We start from the raw sequence: 26,077 nt of genomic DNA on the forward strand, positions 1-26,077 counted from the left end.
GAGACTACAGGCGCCCGCCACAACGCCCGGCTATTTTTTTTTGTTGCAGTTTGGCCAGGGCTGGGTTTGAGCCCGCCACCCTCGGCATATGGGGCTGGCACCCTACCCACTGATCCATAGGTGCCTCCCTACTTCTGATTTTCTTAATTTTTTTTTTTTTTTGAAACAGAGTCTTTGTCGCCCTCAGTAAAGTGCTGTGGCGTCACATAGCTCACAGCAACCTCCAACTCCTGGGCTTAGGCGAATTCTCTTGCCTTAGCCTCTCAAGTAGCTGGGTTTACAGGCGCCCGCCACAATGCCCGGCTATTTTTTTGTTGCAGTTTGGCCGGGGCCAGGTTTGAACCCGCCACCCTTGGTATATGGGGCCAGAGCCCTACCCACTGAGCCACAGGCGCCTCCCTATTTAATTTAATTTTATTTCTTTTTCAGACAGAGTCTCACTATGTCACCCTCAGTAGAGTGCCATGGCGTCACTGCTCACAGCAACCTAAAATCCTTGGGCTTAAGCAATTCTCTTGCCTCACCCTCCCAAGTAGCTGAACTACAGGTGCCCACCACAATGGCCAGCTATTTTTTGTTGCAGTTGTCATTGTTGTTTAGCTGGCCCAGGGCGGGTTCGAACCCACCAGCCTCCGTGTATATAGCTGGCACCATAACTACTGTGCTACAGGCGCCAAGCCTATGATTTTATTTTCTAACTGGAAGTCTTGCTGAACTCTTAATTGTTCTAAGGTTTGTTTTTTTTTTTTTTTTTTTTTTTTGTAGAGACAGAGTCTTACTTTATGGCCCTCGGTAGAGTGCCGTGGCCTCACACAGCTCACAGCAACCTCCAATTCCTGGGCTTAAGCGATTCTCTTGCCTCAGCCTCCCGAGTAGCTGGGACTACAGGCGCCTGCCACAACGCCCGGCTAATTTTTGGTTGCAGTTTGGCCGGGGCCGGGTTTGAACCCGCCACCCTCGGCATATGGGGCCAGTGCCTTACCGACTGAGCCACAGGCGCCGCCCTGTTCTACTAGATTTTAATTTAATTCACTAGTTTTCCAGATAATCACGTGAGACAATAATTGCATCATCTTTTCCAAATTTCCCTCTTTCTCCCTCCCTCTTTTCTCTTCTCTCTCCCACCATCCTTTAGTTCTATGGTTCATTGAATTGGAGCAACCAAAAGAAGGTTACATACTTTAAGGAGAAATACTGAAGATCTTCCAGTAAAGATGGGAACAAAATGAAGAAAATGCCTGTATCACTACTATGATATTTATGAAATTTTTAGAAGACAGATTTCAAAGCCAACCATGATGGCTGATGCCTATAATCCCAGCACAGTGTGAGGCTACGGCAGGAGGATTGCTTGAGGCTAGGAATTCAAGGCCACCCTGGGCAATGCCCCAGTAGTCCCAGGTGAGGAGGCTGAGGTCGGAGGATTGCTTGAGCCCAGGAGATGGAGGCTGCAGTGAACTGTAACCACGCTACTGCTCTCCAGCCTGGGCAACAGAGCAAGACCCTGTCTCAGGTAGGGTCAGACAGACAGACAGAGATTTTCAAAGCTATATGCAAGAACATGTGAAGAACGAAATTACTTTTTCTATCAAAAGAGCCCTCAAATTTATATTCTTCTGGCTCCGGGCCTGCAGCTCAGCGGCTAGGGCACCAGCCACATACACCAGAGCTGACAGGTTCAAATCCAACCCGGGCCTGCCAAACAACAATGACAACTCCATCCAAAAACAAAATAGCTGGGCGCTGTGGCCAGGGCCTGTAGTACCAGTCTCCTTGGGAGGCTAAGACAAGAGAATCTCTTAAGTCCAAGAGTTGGAGGTTGCTGTGAGCTATGATGCTACGGCAGTCTACCAAGGGCAATATAGTGAGACTCTGTCTCAAAAAAAAAATTTACATTCTTCTGCATTTTTATAGCATTGTTACCTAGTCTCTCACGTATTCTGCAGTGTCATGTATTTTCATTTTATTTTTCTACTCTTAACGCTCCTAAGTCAAGGGCCATTTCTTAAAAGTATATATGCTACATGATTCTTAACCAGACTTAACCATACAATAAATAATTAGCAAATATTTGGTGATTAAGTTTGTAGACCTTAGGAGGCTGGGCATGGTGACTCACACCTGTAATCCCAGCACTCTGGGAGGCCAAGGTGGCTACATTGCTTGAGCTGACAGCTGAGCAAGACTGAGACCCCATCTCCAAAAATATCCTGGCGTTATGGCAGGCGCCTGTAGGCTCAGCTACTTGGGAGGCTGAGGCAAGGGGAGCCCAAGAATTTGAGGTTGCTGTAAGCTGTGACGCCACAGCATTCTACCGAGGGTGACAAAGTAAGACTCTGTCTCAAAAATAAAAAGTTTTAGACCTTAGGCTAGTAATTAAAATGCTTGATTATTTATGTAGTTGATCAGTATAAGATAAAATATAAAGTATAAAAATATAAGTATAAGCTAAAAATGTAAGGTACTTTTTTGTGTGTCGTACAGATTTTCTGAGATAATAGGAACCAAGGAAGTCAAATAGAGTACTTTTAGGAGGAAAAGACTATGACAGATTCATTATAATCAGACTTTTTATAAAAGGCTACTATTGACAGGAAGGAAGGCTATTTTTTGTTCTTAAGTATACTATTTTCTTTTTGTCAACTTTCTTATTCAGAACAGTGGGAAATGGTAGCTTTTCATTTGCTTATTTTTTTTTTCTAATGCTGGTGGAGGTTCATATAATGTAAGTGTTTTGCTTATATTAGTGCTGTATTCATGTTTTTGTCTTGGTATTTTTTGCCCTGTACATTTAAAAAAAAATGTTATTGTTGTATCTTAGATTATCAAAACCTAGAATTTAAAGGCTATGTCTCTATTTTTATACTAGCATATAAAGTTAGAAGTCTAATACATATTTTGATTATACTGAACAAAATTTATTCAATCTGAGTTTAACTTTGACCATCTGCTTGGAATCTACAGTCTCTTTATATCCTTTATAGTAGCGGCACTGAGCCTATAGAAGTGGCACTGGCACCAGTTTCATAGAAGTCAGTTTTTCCATGGACTGGGAGGGAGGAAGAGTATCATCTCTACCTCAGATTGTCAGGCATTAGATTCTAGTCAGGAGTATATAGCCTAGATCCCTCACATGTGCAGTTTACAGTAGGGTTTTTGGTTGTACTGTGAGAATCTAACGCTGTTGCTAATCTGACAGGAGGCAGACCTCAGGCTTTGAGTGATTATAAATACAAATGAAGCTTCACTTGCCTGCTGTCATCTTCTGCTATGTGGCCAGATTCCTAACAAGCCATAGATTGGTCTGTGGCATGGGGTTGGGGACCAAAACCTTATAGTTTCAGAATTTGCGGACAGCCGGCACATACTTTAAGAAAAAAAGACTAAAGTTAAACTAAGAAGGGAAGGACATGGGCTCCGAGGTTGCCAGAGAAGCAACTAGAAGGACTAGATACAGCTACTAAGTTATCTTCGGCTTCTCCTCTTGAACCATTTCCTTACAGCTGAAATAATAGGAGTTTAGAATTGGAAAGTATTTTAAAAGTCATTTAACAGTACAGAAATCTCATCAGTAATGTCTCGTAGATAGTTTTTCATCCTTTTAAAAATTATTTCTAACAATAATTGGAGGAGCTTGATTGTTTCTGAGATGTCATGCTTGAGTAGTTTTTAGGGTTTGAAAATAATTCCTTTTACTGGCCGAAAGGAGTGGCTAGTACTCACAAGTAGTGTTCCTGTGCTCTAGAGGTGCAGAGAGTAAGTGCAATTGGAATAATCTATATTTGTAAGTCATCTGTCTGTGCCTTCCTTCTCAACACCAGTTCATTTAGCTATTTCTTCTAGTTCCCTGGAAAAAAATTAGTTCATTAAGAGTTCTTGGCTTGGTGCCTGCAGCTCAAGCGGCGAGGGTGCCAGGCACATACACTGGAGCTGGCGGGTTCGAATCTAACCCAGGCCTGCCAAACAACAATGACAACTACAACCAAAAAATAGCTGGGCATTGTGGCAGGCGCCTGTAGTCCCAGCTACTTGGGAGGCTGAAGCAAGAGGATCACTTAAGCTCAAGAGTTTGAGGTTGCTGTGAGCTGTGATGCTACAGCACTCTACCCAGCATGACAGCTTGAGACTGTCTCAAAAGAAAGAAAAAAAAAAAAGAATAAGAGTTCTTGGAAGTTTTTTTCTGTGTCTTTGCTTGTTTATGGTCTTAGGTATAATAGATGTTTACCTCACACAATTTGGATAATTTACAGGGCATAAAGTTTTTCTTTTGGTTATAATTTCAAGTTGCAAATAACAAAATGACTATATGGGATGACTTTGGATGTGTGTCAGGAATAAGAAGGATAAACATCGTATCTGTTCCATTCCTTCATCTCACAATTCAACAGAAGGATACAGAATGGTATTCCTAGAATAGCATACTGGTCAGCATTATCAGAAAATGTTGGGATAATTGTATTTAGTAATTATTGTTATTATTTTGAGACAGTCTCACTTTCTTGCCTCTAGTAGAGTGCCTTGGTGTCATAGCTTACAGTAACCTCAGATTCTTGGGCTCAAGTGATCCTCTTGCTTCAGCCTTCCGAGTAGCTAGAACTACAGGCACCTGCCAGAATGCCTACCTATTTTTAAGAGGAGAGTCTCAGTTTTCTTTAGGTTAGTGTCGAACTCCTGAGCTTAAGCAGTCCGCCCACCTTAGCCTCCCAGAGTGTTGGGACTATAGGTGTGAGCCACTGCACCCCACCTAAATTTGTAATTCTTAGAATGTGAGGGAATAGGAATACATCCTCTTAGAAAAAATTATTACTTTTGTTTCACTTTTGTGAGGTTAGTAGAAAAGAATAAGAATAATTACTTCAAGCAGATCTTTAAAGATTTTTGTCAAATAGAAGTAAAGTTGCCCCATGATTGATCCCCTTTCTCTGTTTAATATATACTAAGAAGGCAGTTGGAAGTATAGTATTAAATGGACAGTTATACCTATAGAAGATACTGCATTTATTCCATATTCTTTAGAGTACAGTTGTGTAAGCCTTTTAGAACCACACAATAATTGATCTGGATACTTAAGTTTTTTTCCCCCCAAAGAAAAAGATGTATTATTGCCTCTCTCTTCCCCAACAGAAATAGGCTAAATACCAAGTGTTTTTCTGTGAGAGGATTTTCTAGCCATTTTAACTAAAATTAAAGACCATTGTGGTAATTTAGCTGATACTGTCATTTTTTGTTAATGTTATAGTTTAAATAAGTATCACTATCATTAATCACATTAATTTTTTTTTTGTTTTTCAGACAGTCTCAAGCTGTCGCCAATCACATTAATTTTTATAAGTTTCATTATTGTTAGCTTATTCATAGGAAAATATAACAGAAGCTCCTATCTCTAGCACCTTAACATAAACACTGAGATGTATTTGCTTCTAGCTCTTTTCCCATGCTTTCCTACTTTAGAAACATTTCTCTTTTCTATTTCAGAAAAAGTCAAAGGAATTTTTTTCAAACCCTAAAAACTATTAAGTAAAAGTAAGTTATCTCAGAATATTGCATGTCCAGTTTAGTATCTGCTTTTCTGATTTGCCACTGTACATTCTATATAAATTGAGAAATGTTTATCCTGTTTAATATGTGTATTGGGGATCTTTGGATCTTAGAAAAGATGTTATTGGTGTTATGGTTCTTACAATAGTGGTTCTCAAAGTGTGGTCTGAGGCTCTCTGAAAGTTTCTGAGACCCTTCAGGAAGTCCTTGAAATGAAAACCATTTTTACAATAATTCTGAGATATTTGCCTTTTTTTATTCTTGTTCTGTCATGAATCTTTGGTGTAGTTTTCCAGAGGCTTTATTATATGGGGTACTGCAACAGCCTAAAGACCTAAGCAACTATGAAATCCAACTATTTTCTGTTAAACAAGACGTTAAAAAAGATTGCAAAAATAGCCAGGTGCAGTGGCATACACCTGTAGTCCAGCTAGTCAGGAGGCTGAGAGGGGAGGATCACTTGAACCCAAGAGTTTAAGACCAACCTGGGCCATATAGCAAGACACTGTCTCCTTAAAAAAAAAAAAAAAAAAGCTTGCAAAAATAAAACAGCGCATCTCTTCTCACTAAAGTTTTGGTTCCTGAGGCTGAGGCAGGAGAATCGCGAAAGCCCAAGAGCTGGAGGTTGCTGTGAGTCCTGTGGCATCATGGCACTCTACCAAGGGTGGTAAAGTGAGACTCTTGTCTCTACAAAAAAAAAAATTAAAAAAAAATATTTTCCAAAGTTATTTTTCATAAATATTTATAACATAATGAACTCCTTGCTTTTTTTTTTTTTGAGACATGTCTCACTGTGTCACCCTCAGTAGAGTGCTGTGGCATCACAGCTCATAGCAACCTCAAACTCTTGGGTTCAAGTGATTCTCTTGCTTCAGGCTCCCAAGTAGCTGGGACTATAGGCACCTGCCACAACACCCAGCTATTTTTTGTTGTAGTTGGCATTTTTGTTTAGCTGCCCCAGGCTGTGTTCAAACCCGCCACCCTCTGTGTATGCGGCTGGCACCATAACCACTGTGGTATGGACGCGGAGCCCCCTTGCTACTTTTAAAATAATAAATATTTTAACATTTCTCAGTTTCAGTTTATAATATGGTATTAGTAGCCGTAACATATGCAAACAAAAAGTTTTTAGGGTCCTTATGTCAGTTATGTGAAGAGGTCCTAATTCCAAAAGAATTGAGAACAACTAGTGTAGAAAAAGACTGATGGGAATAATCTAGGCCCTTCCTTACATCACTATACTTTAGGTTTATGTCTCTTTTTAGCATGTCATCCTTTCTTTGTTTTTTAGAGATCAAGATACTTAAAGTTCTATTTCTGTCCCAGATTCTTTTCTGGAAGTTGGAAGCTTATCAGCCTTCTAAAAATAACAATTCTTTGTTTTTTTCCTTTTTAGATTTGATGGTAGAGTGGTGGCAAAGCTTCCTTTCACCCCTCTTTCTTACATCCAAGGACTGTCTCATCGAAACCTGCTGGGAGATGACACCACAGACTGTTCCTTCATCTTCCTGTACATTCTCTGTACTATGTCAATTCGGCAGGTGAGTGATCATATCCACTATTTATTATGTACAGTCTTCCTTGCTCTCATACCTTAAATTAGTTCTTAACTTCTATAATGCTGGAAATATATAATAATGCTTAGTACCTGCTGTTACTGAGTTCTTTCTGTTGCTCATTTTAGAATTCCAACGTATCATCTTAAAGCTGTCAGATTTTGGGCAGCGCCTGTGGCTCAAGGAGTAGGGCGCCGGCCTCATATGCCGGAGGTGGTGGGTTCAAACCTGGCCCCGGCCAAAAACTGCAACAACAACAACAAAAACAATAAAAGCTATCATATTTTACATGCCTATAGGTCTGGATTACTGATCCTTAGGGATAAGAAGCAGTGATAAAACCAAACATAGATTCCACATCCCGTTCTGAGAGTTCTCAGGTTTCTTCCTTATTACAACTGTCTAAAGCTACAAAAGCAAACAGTGGGTTTGTTTTTTGCATTATCATTTCTTCATTATGCATCAGCACTTTTGGCAGTTCCAGGGTAGAAGTAAGAATAGTAATTGGTGGGTGGCGCCTGTGGCTCAAGGAGTAGGGCGCCGGTCCCATATGCCAGAGGTGGCGGGTTCAAACCCAGCCCCGGCCAAAAAAAAAAAAAAAAAAAAAAGAATAGTAATTGGTGATTTTAGGTTAGTCACAGTTGAGATAAAGTCTGTGTCATAGAATTTACATTTGTCCAACTTGATCATTGGACATTCATAGTGAAAAACAGTGAGAGATCATAAGAAGGAAGTAAAAGGGTTATGAGGATCCACTACAAATGAAATGGCTTTTAGGATGAGACTTTGAAAGTGGAAGGTGGGTAAAGTCTGTGGCCTAAGAATTCTTTGTATTTCCGGACATCATTCCATTTTGAACCTACTGGCATTCAGCAGGCATTATAGTAGAGAGGACTGTGCATGCACCAAATATGAACATGATTCTTTCAGTATTTGTTACATAAGTGATTCTCTTAGATTTGTTTTTATACCTCTCTTCTGAATACTGTCTGTGGCAGTAGATTTTTGGTTGACCAGGCATGTGAGAATCAGTAGGAATGAATTACAGTTTATGGCTCAACAAGATTTGTGTGATTATATTGCTTGATTTTTTTTTTTTTTTTTTGTAGAGACAGAGTCTCACTGTACCACCCTCGGGTAGAGTGCCGTGGCGTCACACGGCTCACAGCAACCTCTAACTCTTGGGCTTACACGATTCTCTTGCCTCAGCCTCCCAAGCAGCTGGGACCACAGGCGCCCGCCACAACGCCCGGCTATTTTTTTGTTGCAGTTTGTCCGGGGCTGGGTTTGAACCCTTCACCCTCAGCATATGGGGCCGGCACCCCACTCACTGAGCCACAGGCGCCACCCTGCTTGATATTTTTTTACAAGTTATCTTTCATCCCATTCCCCAAAGACAGCATTTTTGTTATTCTGACTTTTCTTTTTTCTTTTCTTTTTCTTTTGTTATCCTAATCTCTTGCATGGGACTGATTTTCTTAACACTTTTCATATTATACGTACCCAGATACTTTTTTTGCTTATGTTTTTCCTTGTCTCTGAATGCCTGCTTCTTCCAATTCAATGCAATCAAGGCTTCCTAGAGTCATTTTCTAAGCACTTATATATATTGTAAGGGATAGATAAGAGAAGCAGAACTAAATACAGAAGACGACTATCACAGTAGTACAATAAAAATCCATTGTTACAAACTATGACAGTCATGAGAGAGATGAAAAGGAGGGGACAAGATTGAGAAAACGAAAGGTAAAACCAGCAGAATTTAGTGATCGATCTTAAGTGAGGGAGAAAGGAGAAACGAAGATAACTCACACGTTTCTGGTTTTGGTGACCCACTGAGGGTAATTTTACTAAGAGGTTGAGACTAGAAGAAAGAGGAATAAGTCAGTTAGAAGATGTGTTGAGTTTGAGGCATTTGTAGAGCAGCTAAGTGTATGTGTCTACCAATAAATTGTACTCTTATATAACTTTCCCTTCTAGAGGAGCTGGCTTAATCTGTTTTCTGTTACCATAAGAGAATACTATAGATTGAGTAGTTGATAAAGAAAAGTTTTATTTAGCTCATATTTCTGGAGGCTGGCAAGTCCAAGAACCTGGCTGTGGGATCTGGTGAGGGACTTCTTGCTGCATTGTACGTATATAACATGATGAAGGGTGTCACATGGTGAGAGGGCAAGAGCAAGGGAGCCGAGGACACTGGCTGCGATAATGAACCCATTCCCATGATAATCACATTAATCCATTCATGGAGGCAGAGGGATTAAATTCCCAGCATATGAACTTTCGGGGGAGACTTTCAAACCATAGTAGGAGGTTATCCAAAGGCAAAAGCCAAGGCAGTAACAATATAGACTGTTGCTCTTTAATTTGATTAAGTCTATAAAGTTTTTTAATTTAAAACTTTAAAGTTTAAAAAGTAATTTTAGATGCGCCATACATGTTGCTGCCAAGAAGTTATCACTTGAAACTGTAGAATTTTGAAAATGAAATATATTTTAAGGATTATCATTTAGGAAGCTCAACTCAAGCAGTCTTTACATTTCTTTCAGTTATTTCAGAAAGTATGATGAGTCATGTATCTAGCAGTTAATTCTAGTATGAGTGAAATGTCATTACAATGGGGATCCACAAACTTTTTCTGTAAAGGTCTAGAATTAGGAGTCCTCAAACTGCGGTCCGCAGGCCATATGAGACGGTGTGATTGTATTTGTTCCCGTTTTGTTTTTTTACTTCAAAATAAGATATGTGCAGTGTACATAGGAATTTGTTCATAGTTTTTTTTTTTTTAAACTATAGTCCGGCCCTCCAACGGTCTGAGGGACAGTGAACTGGCCCCCTGTTTTAAAAGTTTGAGGACGCCTGGTCTAGATAGTAAATATCTTAGGTTTTGTGGGCCATAGAGTCTTTGTCACCATTCTTCCACTCCACCATTACAGTATGAAAGCAGCCATGAGTACATTTACATTGTTGTGCGACCATTACTACCATTCATCTCTAGAACTTTTTCATCTTTCACAACTGAAACCTGTTAAGCAATAACTCTGTGTTCTTCTCTCCAACCCCTGGCAACCACCATTCTGCATTCTGTCTCTGTGAATGTTTTGTGGCGGTTTTTTTGAGACAGGTTCTCACTATGTCACCCTTGGTAGAGTGCCGTGATGTCATAGCTCACAGCAACCTCAACTCTTGGGTTTAAGCAATTCTTTTGCCTCAGCCTCCCAAGTAGCTGGGACTACAGGCACCTGCCACAATGCATGGCCATTTTTTTGTTGTAGTTGTCATTGTTGTTTAGCAGGCCTGGGTCTGAGTTCGAATCTGCCAGCCTTGGTGTATGTGGCCAGTGGCCTAACCTCTGAGCTACGGGCACTGAGGTGTGAATTTTTTTTTAAGGGATAGAGTCTCACTATGTTGCCCAGGCTGGTCTTAAACTCCTGGGCTCAAGTATTTTTCTGCCTCAGCCTCCTGAGTATTGTGGGTTACAGAAATTAGCCATCACATCTGGCTTATCTGTATGAATTGAACTACAGCACTCAAATTTGTGAATTTGACCTCATGTAAGTGGATTCATATAATATTTGTCCTTTTGGACTGGCTTATTTCACTTAGCATTTTTAAGGGTCATCCATGTTATAGCATTCATCAGAATTTCCTTCCTTTTTAAGACCAAATATTTCATCGTATCTACTTATCATATTTTGTTTACACATTCATTTATTAATGGATACTTGTATTACTTCCCCCTTTTTGGCTATTGTGACTAATGCTACTATGAACATGGGGTACAATTATCTGTTATAAGTCCATGTTTTTACTTCTTTTGGGTTTATTTCAAGAATTTGAATTACTGGATCATATGATAATTCTGTGTTTAATTTTTTGAGTAATTGCCATACTGTTTTCCATACTGGCTGTATCATTTTACCCAATGCTTTTAATCTTAAGGCTTCAATGGCTAGTAGTGATTAAAAGCACTGACTATTTGTTAAAATACACAAGTAATTTCTCATGTTTTTATTTCAGTGACTGGAAGTCATAATTTCATCCACTCAGTTGTAGATTATGCTAAATATATAAAAATAGTGTACATTTATGTAAGTTACCTCTAGCAATGAGATTGGCCTTAGGTGTTTTAATGTACAGATGTTCTTATAGTAAATAAGAATTTAGCATCTAGAATTATGAGAAGCACTTTTTTTTTTTTTTTTTAGAGACAGAGTCTCACTTTGTCACCCTTGGTAGAGTGCCATGGTGTCACAGCTCACAGCAACCTCCAGCTCTTGGGCTTAGGTGATTCTCTTGCCTCAGCCTCCTGAGTAGCTGGGACCACAGACGCCCGCCACAACACCTGGCTATTTTGTTGTTGTTGTTGTTGTGGTTTGGCTGGGGCTGGGTTTGAACCCACCACCCTCGGTATATGGGGCCAGCACCCTACTCACTGAGCCACAGGCGCCGCCCATGAGAAGCATTTCTGTTGTTAATGTCTTTAAAGTGCCAACAGTTTAATTGCTGAAATGATTAGATAATTTTACTACTAAGTTTCCTGGGTTTATGTTTCATCGTCTTTTATTTGTAAAAGGTTACGACATTTCCTTATGTAAGTTAATAAAATCTCTATAGTCCCTTTTGCGGCCATCGCCGGAGAGGTAGCGGCCAAAATGAAGTTCAATCCCTTTGTGACTTCGGACTGAAGCAAGAACCGCAAAAGGCATTTCAATGCACCTTCCCACATTTGCAGGAAGATTATGTCTTCCCCCTCTTTCCAAAGAGCTGAGACAGAAGTACAATGTTCAATCCATGCCCATCCAAAAGGATGATGAAGTTCAGGTTGTCCAGGGGCATTATAAAGGTCAGCAGATTGGCAAAGTAGTCCAGGTTTACCGGAAAAAATACGTCATCTACACCGAGCGGGTGCAGCGGGAAAAGGCTAATGTCACAACTGTCCACGTGGGCATTCACCCCAGCAAGGTGGTCATTACTAGGCTTAAACTGGACAAAGACCGCAAAAAGACCCTTGAACGAAAAGCCAAATCTCGCCAAGTAGGAAAGGAAAAGGGCAAGTACAAGGAAGAAACAATTGAGAAGATGCAGGAATAAAATAATCTTATATGCAGCTTTCATTAAACACTGCTAAAATGAAAAAAAATAAAATAAAATCTCTATAGCATAAACCAGGATCTACTTCTTTTACTAAGTGTGAGCTAGACAGTGTCCTAGTCCATTATACCAATGTTGGAGGTATAAGCTTGAATTAAAGGTATTCATTTGTTTCAACCATATTTATTCTCATCCTTAAGAATGGAACATTCTATCATAATGACACTTCCTTGATAGACTTGGCTGTTTATTCATTTATTCAATAAAATTTGGTACATGTATGTGTGAAGCATTGTACTGGATGCTTAGTATATAGTCGTAAATAAAACTGACATGATGGTCTTTGTTCTTATAGAATGAAGGTTTTGTTTTAAATAAAAAAGTTAGTTTTCTACTTATAGCTTTACTTTTTAAAAATCATTAATCAAATAGCTGGGCGTTATGGCGGGCACCTGTAGTCCCAGCTACTCGGGAGGCTGAGGCAAGAGAATCCCTTAAGCCCAGAAGTTGGAGGTTGCTGTGAGCTGTGTGATGCCCTGGCACTCTACCAAGGGCCATAAAGTGAGACTGTCTCTACAAAAAAAAATAAAATAAAATAAAAATCATTAATCAAATATGAAGTTTTGAAGTATCTTTTAAAATTATTTCTGTCATACTAATCATTCAGCATAGAAACAGATTAAGATTAAATTTTAAACCTAAACTAAAGCAATTTTATGACATATTGCTAATTTATACAAGTATTTATAAGTCTGGTTTTCATCTGTTACATATTTTTTTACAAAGATGAAATGGGATTTGGTGTACAAATTCACAATGGTTTGGTAACCAGATAATAATGATATAAAAATGTTAGTAATTGTTCTTAACATCAATATTTTTAAAAAAATCAACACCCCTCTTTTGGAGTATTTTTAAAATTAGAATTTGTTTTTCAGCTCAAGATAAGATCGAGTTTCTTTTTACAGGTTAAAATACGATATATCAACTGAAAATAAATCTAATTACCTTTTCTCATTTTATCTTTAAGTTGTGTTTACTTCCTTAATGTTTAGTGATTAGCTGCCTTGACCTTCACATCACAAATATTTCCTTTGTGTGAATTTGTAGCAGCGGAAATGGTAGGTTTGCCAGCTTCCACCAGAGGTGTTAATCTTAGTTCAAGGTAGTGATGGAGTTCAAGAATAAAAAGAAATTTCTTTAACTCCTAAAATTAAGAGACTTTTAAAAAAATGTGTCAATGGTGGATTGAATAAGGAAATTAAGATTTGGTAAAATGGGCGGCGCCTGTGGCTCAACGGGTAGGGCGCCGGTCCCATATGCTGGAGGTGGCGGGTTCAAGCCCAGCCCCGGCCAAAAATAAAAAAAATTAAAAAAAAAAAAAAAAAAAAGATTTGGTAAAATGAAAAGATATAACCTTTTTTTTTTTTTTTGTCTAATTTGTCAGTATTAAAACTCCAGTTTTTGACTGCTAACTCAATAATATTTCAGCTATACCAAGCATGTGCTGTCAGTTTTTTCACAAATATTTAATCTCTGCATCATTTTCCCATTAGTCTACTCAAATGTAATCCTAGGAATGTTGGAAGGGACCATTTGAAGTGATAAGATTTTTCACACCACTTTGTTGGTATAATAAATATTATGTTATGGGAACTAGTGAGAAATTATGATCAATTGTAAGTAAAGATTGGTTACAAGATGCTGGAAAAACACAGAATGTACTGAGGATTGACATAGCTGAGTTATTTTAACAAAATGACTAAGGAATAATATTTAGCAGAATGTGTTTATTGCTATTGACCTGGGTCCTCCCAAAATATCCAGTTAGCAACCAACAACTTCCTTTTTTTGATTAGTGGTTCTTAACCTTTACAAAGAGGAAGGAGCATACATATTGTAGTGGTATTTCTCTGTGTTTCCTGCCAGTTGAAGACACGATTATGGGAAAAAGTTTTTCCTTTGTTTTTCCTTTGTAACGTTCATGCTTCACTTGTTACCCTATTATGCAGAACTGGACAGACATTCAACATAATTATAATTTTCCAAAACATGATCACGTCTTTATTTTGCATTTGTATTTTCTTTTTTGTGTACTTTGATGCATTTATGGGATTCAGTGTACTGATTTGATATACAGTGTGAAATGCTTACATTGAACTGATTAACACATTCATCACCTCGCTTACTTATTTGTTGTGTTAAGACAATTATATTCTTGGGCGGCGCCTGTGGCTCAAGGAGTAGGGCGCCGGTCCCATATGCCAGAGGTGGTGGGTTCAAACCCAGCCCCGGCCAAAAACCACACACACAAAAAAAAACACAATTATATTCTTTTCTTAATAGTTTTGAAATGTACCATTGCATCATGCACATTGGGTGAGGTCCCCCCAAATATCTTCCCACCTCCCTTTTCCCCCCTTTCCCTTCTACTTTCTGGACTATAGTTATGTTTTACCTTTAGTATGAATATGTAGGTGATTATATATTGATTTCACAGTAGTATTGAGTATTTGGATACTTTTTTTCCTATTCTTGAGATACTTTACTAAAAAGAATATGTTCCAGCTCCATCCAGGTAAACATAAAGAATGTGAAGTCACCATCTTTTTTATGGCTGCATAGTATTCCATGGTGTGCATAGACCATAATTTGTTAATCCATTCATGGGTCAGTGGGCACTTGGGCTGTTACCATGTCTTGGCAAATTATGAATTGGGCTGCAGTAAACATTCTGGTGCAAATGTCTTTGTTGTAAAATGATTTTTGATCATCTGGGTATATACCTAGTAGAGGAATTGCAGGATCGAATGGTAGGTCCACTTTAATTTTTAATTTTTTTTATTAATTCATAACTTAATAAATAAATAAATAAAATGTGCCTGGGATTGAATGTACTGATTTGATATACACTGTAAAATGCTTAAACTGATTAACACATCCATCACAATTATTAATAGTTTTGAAATGCACCATTGCATCATGCACATTAGGAGAGGTTCCCCCAAAATACCCTCCCTCCTACGCCTCCCCTCTCCGCTCCCCTCTCCCTCCTCTTCCCTTCTATTTTCTGGAGTATAGTTATGTTTTACCTTTTGTATGAATGTGTAGGTGATTATATATTGATTTCATAGTAATATTGAGTACATTCGATACTTTTTTCCCCATTCTTGAGATACTTTATAAGAAGAGTATGTTCTAGCTCCATCCAGGTAAACATAAAAGAAGTGAAGTTGGCTGGGCACCTGTCACTCAAACGCTAAGGCGCCAGCCATATAGACCTGAGCTGGCAGGTTCGAATCCAGCCCGGGCCCATCAAACAAAATGGCTGCAACCAAAAAATAGCCAGGTGTTGTGGTGGGCGCATGTAGTCCCAGCGACTTGGGAGGTGGAGGCAGAAGACTCGCTTGAGCCCAGGAGTTGGAGGTTGCTGTGAGCTGTGCTGCCACAGCACTCTACCCAGGACGACAGCCTGAGTCTCTCTCAAAAAAAAAAAAAAAAAAACAGTGAGGTCACCATCTTTTTAATGGCTGCATAGTACTCCATGGTGTACATATACCACAATTTGTTAATCCATTCATGGGTCAATGGGCACTTAGGCTATTTCCATGTCTTAGCAATTATGAATTGGGCTGCAGTAAACATTCTGGTGCATACGTCTTTGTTGTAAAATGATTTTTGATCATCTGGGTATATACCTAGTAGAGGAATTTCAGGATCGAACGGTAGGTCTACTTTTAGTTCCAAACTTCTTTCCAAAAAGGTCGTTCCCTTCTCTCCGCATCCACACCAACATCTGTAGTTTTGGCATTTTGTGATGTGGGCTAATCTTACTGGAGTTAGCTGATATCTCAAAGTGGTTTTGATGTGCATTTCTCTGATGATTAAGGATGATGAGCATTTTTTCATGTGTTTGTAGGCCATGCACCTGTCTTCATGAGAGTTTTCTGTTCAAGTTTCTTGCCCACATAGAAATGGGGTTATTTGTTCTTTTCTTATTGATTAGTTTGAGTTCTTTGTGGATTCTAGTTATCAGACCTTTGTCCAAAGCATAACCTGCAAAAATCTCCCATTCTGCAGGTTGTCTGTTTGCTTTGCTTACTGTGCTCTTAGCTGTGCAAAAGCTTTTTAGTTTGATCAGATCCCAGTAATGTATTTTTGGTGTTGCTTCAGTTGCATTTGTATTTTCTTCATGACATCTTTGTTATATATTAAAATCATATTATTGGCTTGGCATCCGTAGCTCACTGGTTAGGGTGCCAACCACATACACCGGGGCTGGCGGGTTTGAACCCAGCCTGGGCCTGCTAAACAACAACTACTGTAACAACAACAATAAAATAGCCAAGCATTGTGGCGGGTGCCTGTAGTCCCAGCTACTTGGGAGACCGAGGCAAGAGAGTCACTTAAGCCCAAGAGTTTGAGGTTGCTGTGAGCTGTGATGTTATGGCACTCTACCAAAGGCGACTTAGTGAGACTTTGTCTCAAAAAAAAAAAAAAAAAAAGTCATATTATTTGGAAAAAATGCATAATTTCTAAACTAAGTCTTGCTACTTAATAAGATGTGAAAAATTGACTGCAAGGAGACTTGAGAGACTAGGAAAGCAGTTAGGTTAAGTTTAATGGGTAACGTTTCTGAAAGATGTAAAGGAGATAATATATACAAAAGTGCCTGCTGTGCAATGTGTTCAGTGAGTATTTATTGAATTACAGTCTGACAGTTATCTTCTTTTCTTTATCTTTATGGAAGGATAATAATAATGCCTGCTGCATTGAGTTGTAAGGATTTATTTATTTATTTTTGAAACAGAGTCTCAAGCTGTCGCCCTGGGTAGAGTGTCGTGGCATCATAACAGTTGGGCTCAAGTGTTCCTCTTGCCTCAGTTTTTCTGGGGTTTTTTGTTTTTGTTTTGTTTTTTAGTAGAGACGGGGGTCTTGCTTTTTGCTTAGGCTGGTCTTGAACTCATGAGCTCAAACAATCCATCCGCCTTGGCCTCCCCGAGTGCTAGGATTACAGGTGTGAGCCACTGTGCCCAGCCAGAGTTGTAAGGATTCAAATGAGAACATGTATGTAAAGTGCTTGGAACAATGTCAAGCACAGTGTAAGTAATCAATAAGTGTTAACCATTATTATTATTGTTATTCTTCTTTTAGCTTCTTGCTACAACCTTCACTTTGAGATAGCACCCAAAGAAATATTTTTATTTATTTTAAATTACCTGTTGGGCTGTATTTCAAAAATTTGGGGGAGTTGAGGTGTAAGAAAAAGATATACAGCTATTAGTATTACAACTATTATTTTGCTGTATATTCTTTTTTTTTTTTTTTAATTTCAGTGTGCTTATTCATTCTTCTTTGTTTGAAGTACTCCTTTTTTGTTCATTTTCTTCTTCCTCTGCAGTGCTGGCTGTTTTTTTTTATGTTGTTAGTAGAGATGGGGTCTTACTCTGGCTCACTGTTGCTCATACTGGTCTTGAACCTCTGAGCTCAGACAATCCATCCCCCTCGGCCTCCCACAGCGCTGGGACTACAGGCGTGAGCCACCACGCCCAGCCTTGCTGTATATTCTTAAATATTCTTTGTATTCCTTTTTTATAGACTTTATTTTTTAGAACAGTTTTAGATACATGGCAAGATTGACTGGAAGGTACAGAGATTTCCTCTAGGTGCCTTACTTCTCATATACACACAGCCTGTCCCACTAGCAACGTTTCTTCCCAGAGTGGTACCTTTGTTGTAGTTGATGAACCTACTTTGACACACCATTATTACCCAGAATCCATAGTTTACATTAGGGTTCCTTCTTGGTGTTATACTTTCTATGGAGTTTTTGCATAGTTAGTTATGATGTAGCATTTATATTTTATATGTGGATATTATAGAGAGGGTAACATTTATTAATCTAACAGTATACATGTAGCATATGTATTTTTCTATGGTGTATTCATGCACAGTTTTCATAACTGTGATTTTTTATAGGCTACATGATTTTTTACTCCTAAAATAAAAATGCATTACCAAGAGTTGATTTAATAAAAGAAAACTGGTTGGGCATAGTGGTGTTAGCCTGTGGTCCCACTTAGAAGGATAAGGCAGGAGGATCCCTTAAGCCTAGGAGTTGTAGATTAACCTGGGTAATATATCAAGCCTCTGTCTTAAGAAACAAAACAGCTAATAAACATTAAAAAAATAATAATAAATGAGGTGGCGCCTGTGGCTCAGTGAGTAGGGTGCTGGCCCCATGTACCAAGGGTGGTGGGTTCAAACCTGGCCCCGGCCAAACTGCAACAAAGAAATAGCTGGGCATTGTAGCGGGCACCCGTAGTCCCAGCTATTCGGGAGGCTGAAGCAAGAGAATCGCCTAAGCCCAAGAGCTGGAGATTGCTGTGAGCTGTGACGCCACAGCATTCTACCGAGGCTGACAAAGAGAGACTGTGTCTCTAAAATAATAATAATAATAATAAAGGGAATTTGTACTTTGCATAGTCTGTCAGTTTGATTCTTATAACTTCTCTTTTTCAGCTTTCTCATCTCAAAAGCAAGTAAGGATTGTTATCTGGTCCTTAGAACTCTTTGCAAACTGTAAAGAGCACAGAAATGTGTGATGTTACTGCTACCGCGGAGATATTAGTGACCTCTAGTCTTTTTACTGATGGCTTTTGCATCTTGAGACCATTCGTTAGTTCCTACATGTGTTTTAGATTTCATTGACAAGAAAGCAGGCTAAATTTTATCTAGAACTAGAAAAACTAGGTTTCATTTGTGAGACTAGGAATTTGAATAGACCAGTTTAGAATTTCACTAAAGGATAGGATTACATGCAGTAAATGTAGAGCATTTGTATTAAATGTAAGTATTGGAGTGATCTAAGATTGATACAGTCTATGTTCTGACAGGGGGCCTGTGGTAAGAACCACAGGGGAAAAAACTACATAGCTGCCTGGATTTCCATGAACTTTGGCTATATCGCTGCTGAAGTGTCTCATTGTTAACTTTTGCTGTTGGAGCTGTTCTCATCTAGAGCATTGGCATAGTGAGTTTTTATGTTTTGAGTTAGTAAATGAAACTGTCAATAGTCTACTGGTTCAGTGTCTAGTTTCTCCAAACTATTTTTTATTTATTTTCCTTTCATTTATCTTCTTTAAATCACAGTAAATTGTAGTGTAAAGGATTTCAAGATTTCTTTTGAAGGGGGAAGGTGGGACAGAATCTCACTCTTTTGCCCCAGGCTAGAGTGCTATGATGTCAGCCTAGCTCACAGCACCTTCAGACTCCTTGGATTCAAGCAATTCTCCTCCTCCTGCCTCAGCCTCCCCCAGTAGCTAGGACTACAGGCACCTGCCACCAACACCCAGCTAATTTTTCTATTTTTATTAGAGATGGGGTCTTGCTCTTGCTTGGACTGGTCTCGAACTCCTGAACTCAGGGGATCCTTTGCCTTGCTTCTCAGAGTGCTAGGATTATAGGCATGACCCACTACCACCACTGGTCTTTAAGATTTTTGCATCAATTTTTATCTCTAAAATAAGGACTCACTTAATTGACCCCTGTTCCTGCAGGATAACTGAGCAAGGATCCCTTGTATATTTTGCCCAACCTGTATCACTGTATTTGTTAACTGGACAAATGTGTTTTTCAGCAGCTAATTCTGTAATGTCTTATATTTCAAATTTTATCTTTAAAGTACTTTCCCATATTGCCTAGCTCAATGCTAAATACAATATAAATGCCTAAGAAATACTTAGTATTGATTAAATAACAGAAACTGTAAACTGTTAACATCATTTGGTCTTTTTATTGCTTTGTGTAATGGGTATTTTAGAGGCGGGCATAAAGGAACTATTTTTATTATAAAAATAATATAAACTCTAGTTGTACTAAGAAGTTTGCTGATTTATGTATGATTGATTTTTCCTCCTATTTTCAGATTTCTTCTTAAAGTATAAACTATAATATTGTGGAATATATTAAAATGTTTTGTGGTAAATATGTTTTAGCTGAGTTGTTAAAGTTACGTTCTTTATATTTAAACATTCCATTATATTCTGACATTGTTACCTCAGAAACACACACACACTGCTATCGGAATGGTCATCATTTCTTAAAATGAGGACTGAGAGGAGTGTATATTTCCAAAGAAGCCTGGGTATGGTGGGTATGGATATTCTCATAGCACAGTATGTCCAATAGGCATTCAGTAACTGTTGAATGAATGATTCAATGCATGCAAACCTGCCTCCTCAGGATGAAATTTGTTCTGAAGACCAGATTTAACATTGTGTAAGTCTTTCCAAGAGAACCCAGTAAACTAAAAATCAAAACACATTGGTTTAAATTCTATCTGAGCTCTAAATTTAGCTTTGTAATTTTGGACAAGCCATCATACCTTTCTAAGTTTTTTTTTTTTTTTTATTGTTGGGGATTCATTGAGGGTACAATAAGCCAGGTTACACTGATTGCAATTGTTAGGTAAAGTCCCTCTTGCAATCATGTCTTGCCCCCATAAAGTGTGACACACACCAAGGCCTTTCTAAGTTTTAGTTTCCTCAAATATAAAATGAAGGAATTGGGTAAGAATAATCAAATGATCGCTAAGATTTTTCCCTCTTCTAAAATGCTATATAAACTTTCAAAGCTGGCCTTTACTTAACCTTTACACATTCAAAAACTCTCTGTCTTCCCTCTTTAAAGTATACCAGTTGGTCTTTGTATCACACTATCTACTCACGAGTGCTCTTTAGTACGCCCACAATTGTCTGCTTCCTCCAGTTGAGTCACTACCTTTAGAGAGTCAGTAGTGTTTATCCCAAACCTGTTTATGTTGCTTTTACTTGTTATTATACTTATGTAATTTAATTAAATGTTATATTAACCAAGAAATATGTGTATAAAAATAGTTATTTTGGGGGATGAAGAAAGGTTGGTTAATGGATACAAAAATATAGTTAGAAGGAATAAGGCTTAGTGTTTAATAGTACAGGGTGACTGTAGTTAATAAAATTTATTGTCTATTTCAAAATAGCTAGAAGAGAAGATGTGGGATATTCTCAACACAAAAAAATGAATAGGCTAGCATGGTGGCTCACATCTTTGATCCTAGCACTCCAGGAGGCCAAGGTGGGTAGATTGCCTGAGCTCACAGGTTTGAGACAACCCTGAGCAAGAGGGAGGCCCCTGTCTCTAAAAATAACTGGGTGTTGTGGCAGACGCCTGTAGTCTCAGCTACTTGGGAGGCTGAGGCAAGAGAATTGCTTGAGCCCTAGAGTTCGAGGTTGCTGTGAGCTGTGACCCCATGGCACTCTACCAGGCGTGCAAAGTGAGACTTTGTCTCAAAAAAATAATAATAAATAAAGATTGTTTTTATGATGTTTTTGAAAAACTAAGTAAAGGTGAGTTTCTAAAAAAATACTGTTTGTATTAGATATGAGTGAGGTAAGTGAAAACGATGTGGGGGTGCTCAAAATTTAGGAGGATTCTGAAATCAGATTGCTTTGCACACCTTTAAATTCTTTTACCACTTTAAAGAAATTGAAACTGAAAATTGTAAATAGTACAGTAATGACCAAATCCAGCCAGAAGATCCATATTCAAAGAAAGGCCCTGACACCAGAAATAGGTAATGTACTTTATACGTTTCGTGGTCAAAGTAAAAGATGATCTCTTACGATCCTTCACTTGGGGAAAAAAACAGCTACTTTGATTAGTAGACCAAGGTCCCATCAGGTAAAGAGGACTTTTGCTGTTTCGTAGGTCATAATGGTATGAGTTCTCTTTGCCTAAGATCTACATAAAACATGTCCTCTGCACATCTCCTAGTAAAACCTAATTTTTATTATGTTCTCTTCACAGAACATTCAGAAGATTCTTGGTCTTGCCCCTTCACGAGCTGCCACCAAGCAGGCGGGTGGATTTCTTGGCCCTCCACCTCCTTCTGGGAAATTCTCTTGAACTCAAGCAAGAACTCTTTAATTCCTGTTAATTCTTTTCAGAAACTCACATCAGACTGGCAACTATTTTGCAGCAAGAGCCACAGGCTGCCCTAGCACTTGGGCCACTTTTTAGTTTTCAATTACTTTTAGACCTTTTGGTTATGATTAGAACGAGAATGGCCACCAACAAATATAATAGTGCTTTTGGTCATAGATGAATTATTTTTTAAATAAATGGATTGATTAGTTACATTCAGGTGATGTTTATGTAATGAGAAACAAACAGCATCTTTCTGTTTCACTTTCATAAATATTTTCTGTGGGACCGATTCTCAAGGCTGTTGTGTGTACCATGGAAGATGGCTTTCTATGAACATTTAAAGATCTAGAAGGAAAATTTTGTTTATGATTGTAACTCTTAATGGAACTCTTGTGTTGTTTTTTTCAAGCCAAATATATGACTTGAGAGCAATAAAGAGGCCAAATTTTTAGCTATTTTATGTATAAGGAGAGATTTGTTGCATTTTGTTTTGCTGTATTTCTAGATACGGGTTTTTAATAATTTAAACATAAACATTGTCCATGAAGGGCTAAAATAAAAGTTTTAATGTACTATACTTTTTGCTACACTTGCCTGTTATACTCAAAATACAGTTGTCATACTATAGGAATTAGAAAGCAAGTGTGGAAAGTAATGAATTATGGGAGTTTAAAATTGAGGGTCCTCAGCAGTTCTCTTTACACACTATTAAAGTCTGTTGGATTCTTGTGAGGTCATGCTTAGATCTGCCATGAAAGCAGGGTGATAATTATATGGGTTAATCTTGCAGAGCTTCCTTTTTAGTAACAATGTACTTCAGTTTCAGCTATGTTCCTTCATAATGAGGAGAATGCTTATACTATAGTCTTCTCTCATAATCCGTGGAATTAGGAGTCTGTATAGAGTAGTAACGCTATCAATAAATATATACATTCATCAGTAGTCTCCTTAGATGTGAATATTCTACCAGTGAAAAAGTACATATAATTTGCCAAGTCATAACTTAAAGAGCATCCAGATTTCCCTTACATCCAAAGCAAGAGCATTTTGCCACATACTAGCATACAGATTTTTTTCAAAAATCTTCTACTTATTTTGCATATTTTAATACTGCCCTTCAGGTAAAAGTACAATACACTTTTTCCTTTTTGAGATTAATTCTGCTTAAGTTATGATCTTTTGTTTTAATTTATTCTTATTTGGGTTTTTTGTTTGTTTTTGAGACAGAGTCTCACTCTGTTGCCCAGAGTCTCACTCTGTTGCCCAGCCTTGTTCACAGTAACCTCAAACTCCTGGGGTTGAAGTGATCCTCTTGCCTCACCTTCCCAAGTAGCTGGAAATACAGATGCCCACCAGCATGCGTGGCTAATTTTTCTGTTTTTTGTTTGTTTGTTTGTTTTGTTTTGTTTTTGAGACAGAGTCTTAAGCTGTCACCCAGGGTGTGGTGGCATCTTAGCTCACAGCAACCTCCAACTCTTGGGCTCAAGCAATCCTCTTGTCTCAGTTTTTCTATTTTTTTTTTAGTAGAGATGGGGTCTTGCTTTTTGCCCAGGCTAGTCTCAAACCGGTGAGCTCAAGCTATCCACCCGCCTCAGCCTCCTGAGTGCTAGGATTACAGGCATGAGCCACTGTGCCTGGCCTTAATTTTTCTATTTTTAGTAGAAATAAGGTCTTCCTCTTGCTTAGACTGGTCTTGAACTCCTGAGCTCAAACAGTCCTCCCACATGGGCCTTTGGGGAGCAGCAAGGATTGTGTAAAATACATCTCACTATGGGTTCATGGTCTTACTGAGATTTCAAGTGATTTGGAATGGTTTCTTTGAAGTTATGCCACTAAAATACATAATTGCACTCATCTGATTTGCTTTTCAATTTTTAGAGATTACTCTCTAATTCTACTTTATATAATGTTGTGATAGGTCTCTAGGCTAGCCCACAAAAACTTTACCTACTATAGACCATCCCTTATCACACTTGTATGGATGTAACCTCACTCATAAGCCTCATAATGTGTGGAAAGATGGGCAGGTACAGATTATTACCAGAAATATTTTTATCTAATTTTAAGCCAGTAGTGGGAGCTGACAGGAATACTACCTGCAGTGACATTGCTCCTCTATTGTTGGGGGCCATACTTACTGGCTAAACGGAGGAGGTCTAGTGGGAAGAGAGTACTGGATGTCACCAGCTCTGACTCAGGTCCTCACCACTGTCCCCTTAATTTCCCTGCAATAGTTTTAAGTGATCTACTTTATTTTGGTCTCTCCCAGCTCCAGTCCATCCTCTATCCTGCCATGGCAACGATTTTTGTAAAATATAAATCTTGAGTGTGTTGCTCCTCCAAGGAAAGTTGTCCAATGGTTCCTAGTGGCTTTTAAGTAAATTTAAAGCAATTAACAAACAAAATCATCTCAATCTGGGTCTCCATCCTCTCCCCACTCTACAACTTAGGCTCTAGTAAAGCCAGATTTATTAAACGAATTCTGCATTTCTCATGTTCTTTTTGGACTTTACTACCTTTGTTTTCTGCCTAGAATGTACTTTCCCTTATTTGCCTCATTTTCTCCTGCTGCCTTTCTGACTTAACATCACCTCCCTATGAAAGTGTTCTGTGATCTTTATGTAGTTGTATTGGATTTCCCCTTTCTGTATTTTGTTTGAGCTTTTTATATTTGAGTCATTCATTTAAAAATGAGCAATTATCTTTAACTTCTTAAGCCTCAATCGCCTCATCTGGAAAATGGAGTTTATTAACCCAAAGTTCCTTTACCAATTTCAACTTGTCTGAGTTTTCAGATGGATCTTGGTTCCCTCTGGAAAGCTGTGACTAACACCCATGTCATGCTAAACGCCTTTGCCATGCTCGTGTACTTCATTTCCTGCCATGAATTGTGTAACACATCTCACTTATTTTAATTAAATAAATTGATTAAATACTATGTAAATGAATATGAATTTTTAAAAGGATTGCTTTTATGAAAACTAAGCTGAATGATTTGGAACGACTTAGCAAAAAGCACGTTGCTAAAAATAATTGCTGTTTACTTGCATGTGGGTGAAATAACAGACTAAAAAAAGTAACAAAAAATTAAGAAAGATTCAGCACTTACATCTTTTCTTAGTGTTCTAGTTCATACTCTAAAGAAACCTACACTGGAAATCAGAAGAAATACATTTGGGGTTTGATTTATGCAGAAAAATGGAATGGCACTCCACTCAAGTCATACTCAAGGAAAAAGCCTTGACCCCACATCAAAAATGAATAGGTATATGTTTGTATTTGGGAGTTAAAATAAACATGTTCAAAGTATGGGAGTTTTTTTGTCGTTTTGTGTTCCTACCCTGTACTTGACTATTTTTAGATTAACCTACAAATTACTGATTCTGGTCCTTATGGTGTTTTTGATGGATTATATATAAAGCAATTGATATTTTACAAATGCTCTCATAATGTGTCCTAAAAAAAAAAAAAAAAAATTAGCTGGGCATGGGGCAGGCGCCTGTAATCCCAGCTACTTGGGAGGCAGAGGCAGGAGAATTGCTTGAGCCCTGGAGTTGGAGGGCTCCAACACTCCAGTCTTCTGAACAAGATAGGATATCTACTTATTGTCCCCATTTTATGACTGACAAGTCAGGTTCAGAGATTTTAAGTGATTTGTCCAATACCATGACTAGTGAGTGACTGGAAGAAACCAGATCCTTAGGTTTCAGAGCCCATGTTGTTTCTACTAGAGTAGCTAGAGAAGCTAAACTGCTGAACCTGAATCTCATTCAATTAGTTACCCTGTGTACAACATGTCTTCCTGTGAGATAAGTGGGGTCTGCAAAGAGTATCATTTAAATGATTATCACTATCTCTATTCCTTTTTTGTAAAAGAGACGGATCTCATGATGTTGCCTAAGCTGGTCTTGAATTCTTTT

General features: G+C 38.4%; 1 protein-coding gene and 1 pseudogene across 2 annotated transcripts in view; both read left to right on the forward strand.

The window, feature by feature from the left end:
- TMCO1 (transmembrane and coiled-coil domains 1) overlaps positions 1-23,099 on the forward strand; it is a 45,506-nt gene extending 22,407 nt beyond the window's left edge. Inside the window, exons 6-8 of one of the 2 annotated variants that reach the window (XM_053606646.1) lie at positions 6,935-7,079; positions 19,085-19,221; positions 22,038-23,099. In XM_053606646.1, coding sequence (XP_053462621.1) covers positions 6,935-7,079; positions 19,085-19,180 — 241 coding nt within the window. In that variant the 3' untranslated portion in view covers positions 19,181-19,221; positions 22,038-23,099. The remainder of the gene's footprint in view (positions 1-6,934; positions 7,080-19,084; positions 19,222-22,037) is intronic. The other variant, XM_053606645.1, reaches the window with a different exon arrangement.
- Positions 11,750-12,216, forward strand: LOC128596855 (60S ribosomal protein L26-like; annotated as a pseudogene).
- Positions 23,100-26,077: the final 2,978 nt, after the last annotated feature.

This window comes from Nycticebus coucang, chromosome 10 (assembly GCF_027406575.1).
Source record: "Nycticebus coucang isolate mNycCou1 chromosome 10, mNycCou1.pri, whole genome shotgun sequence".
NCBI lineage: Eukaryota > Metazoa > Chordata > Mammalia > Primates > Lorisidae > Nycticebus > Nycticebus coucang.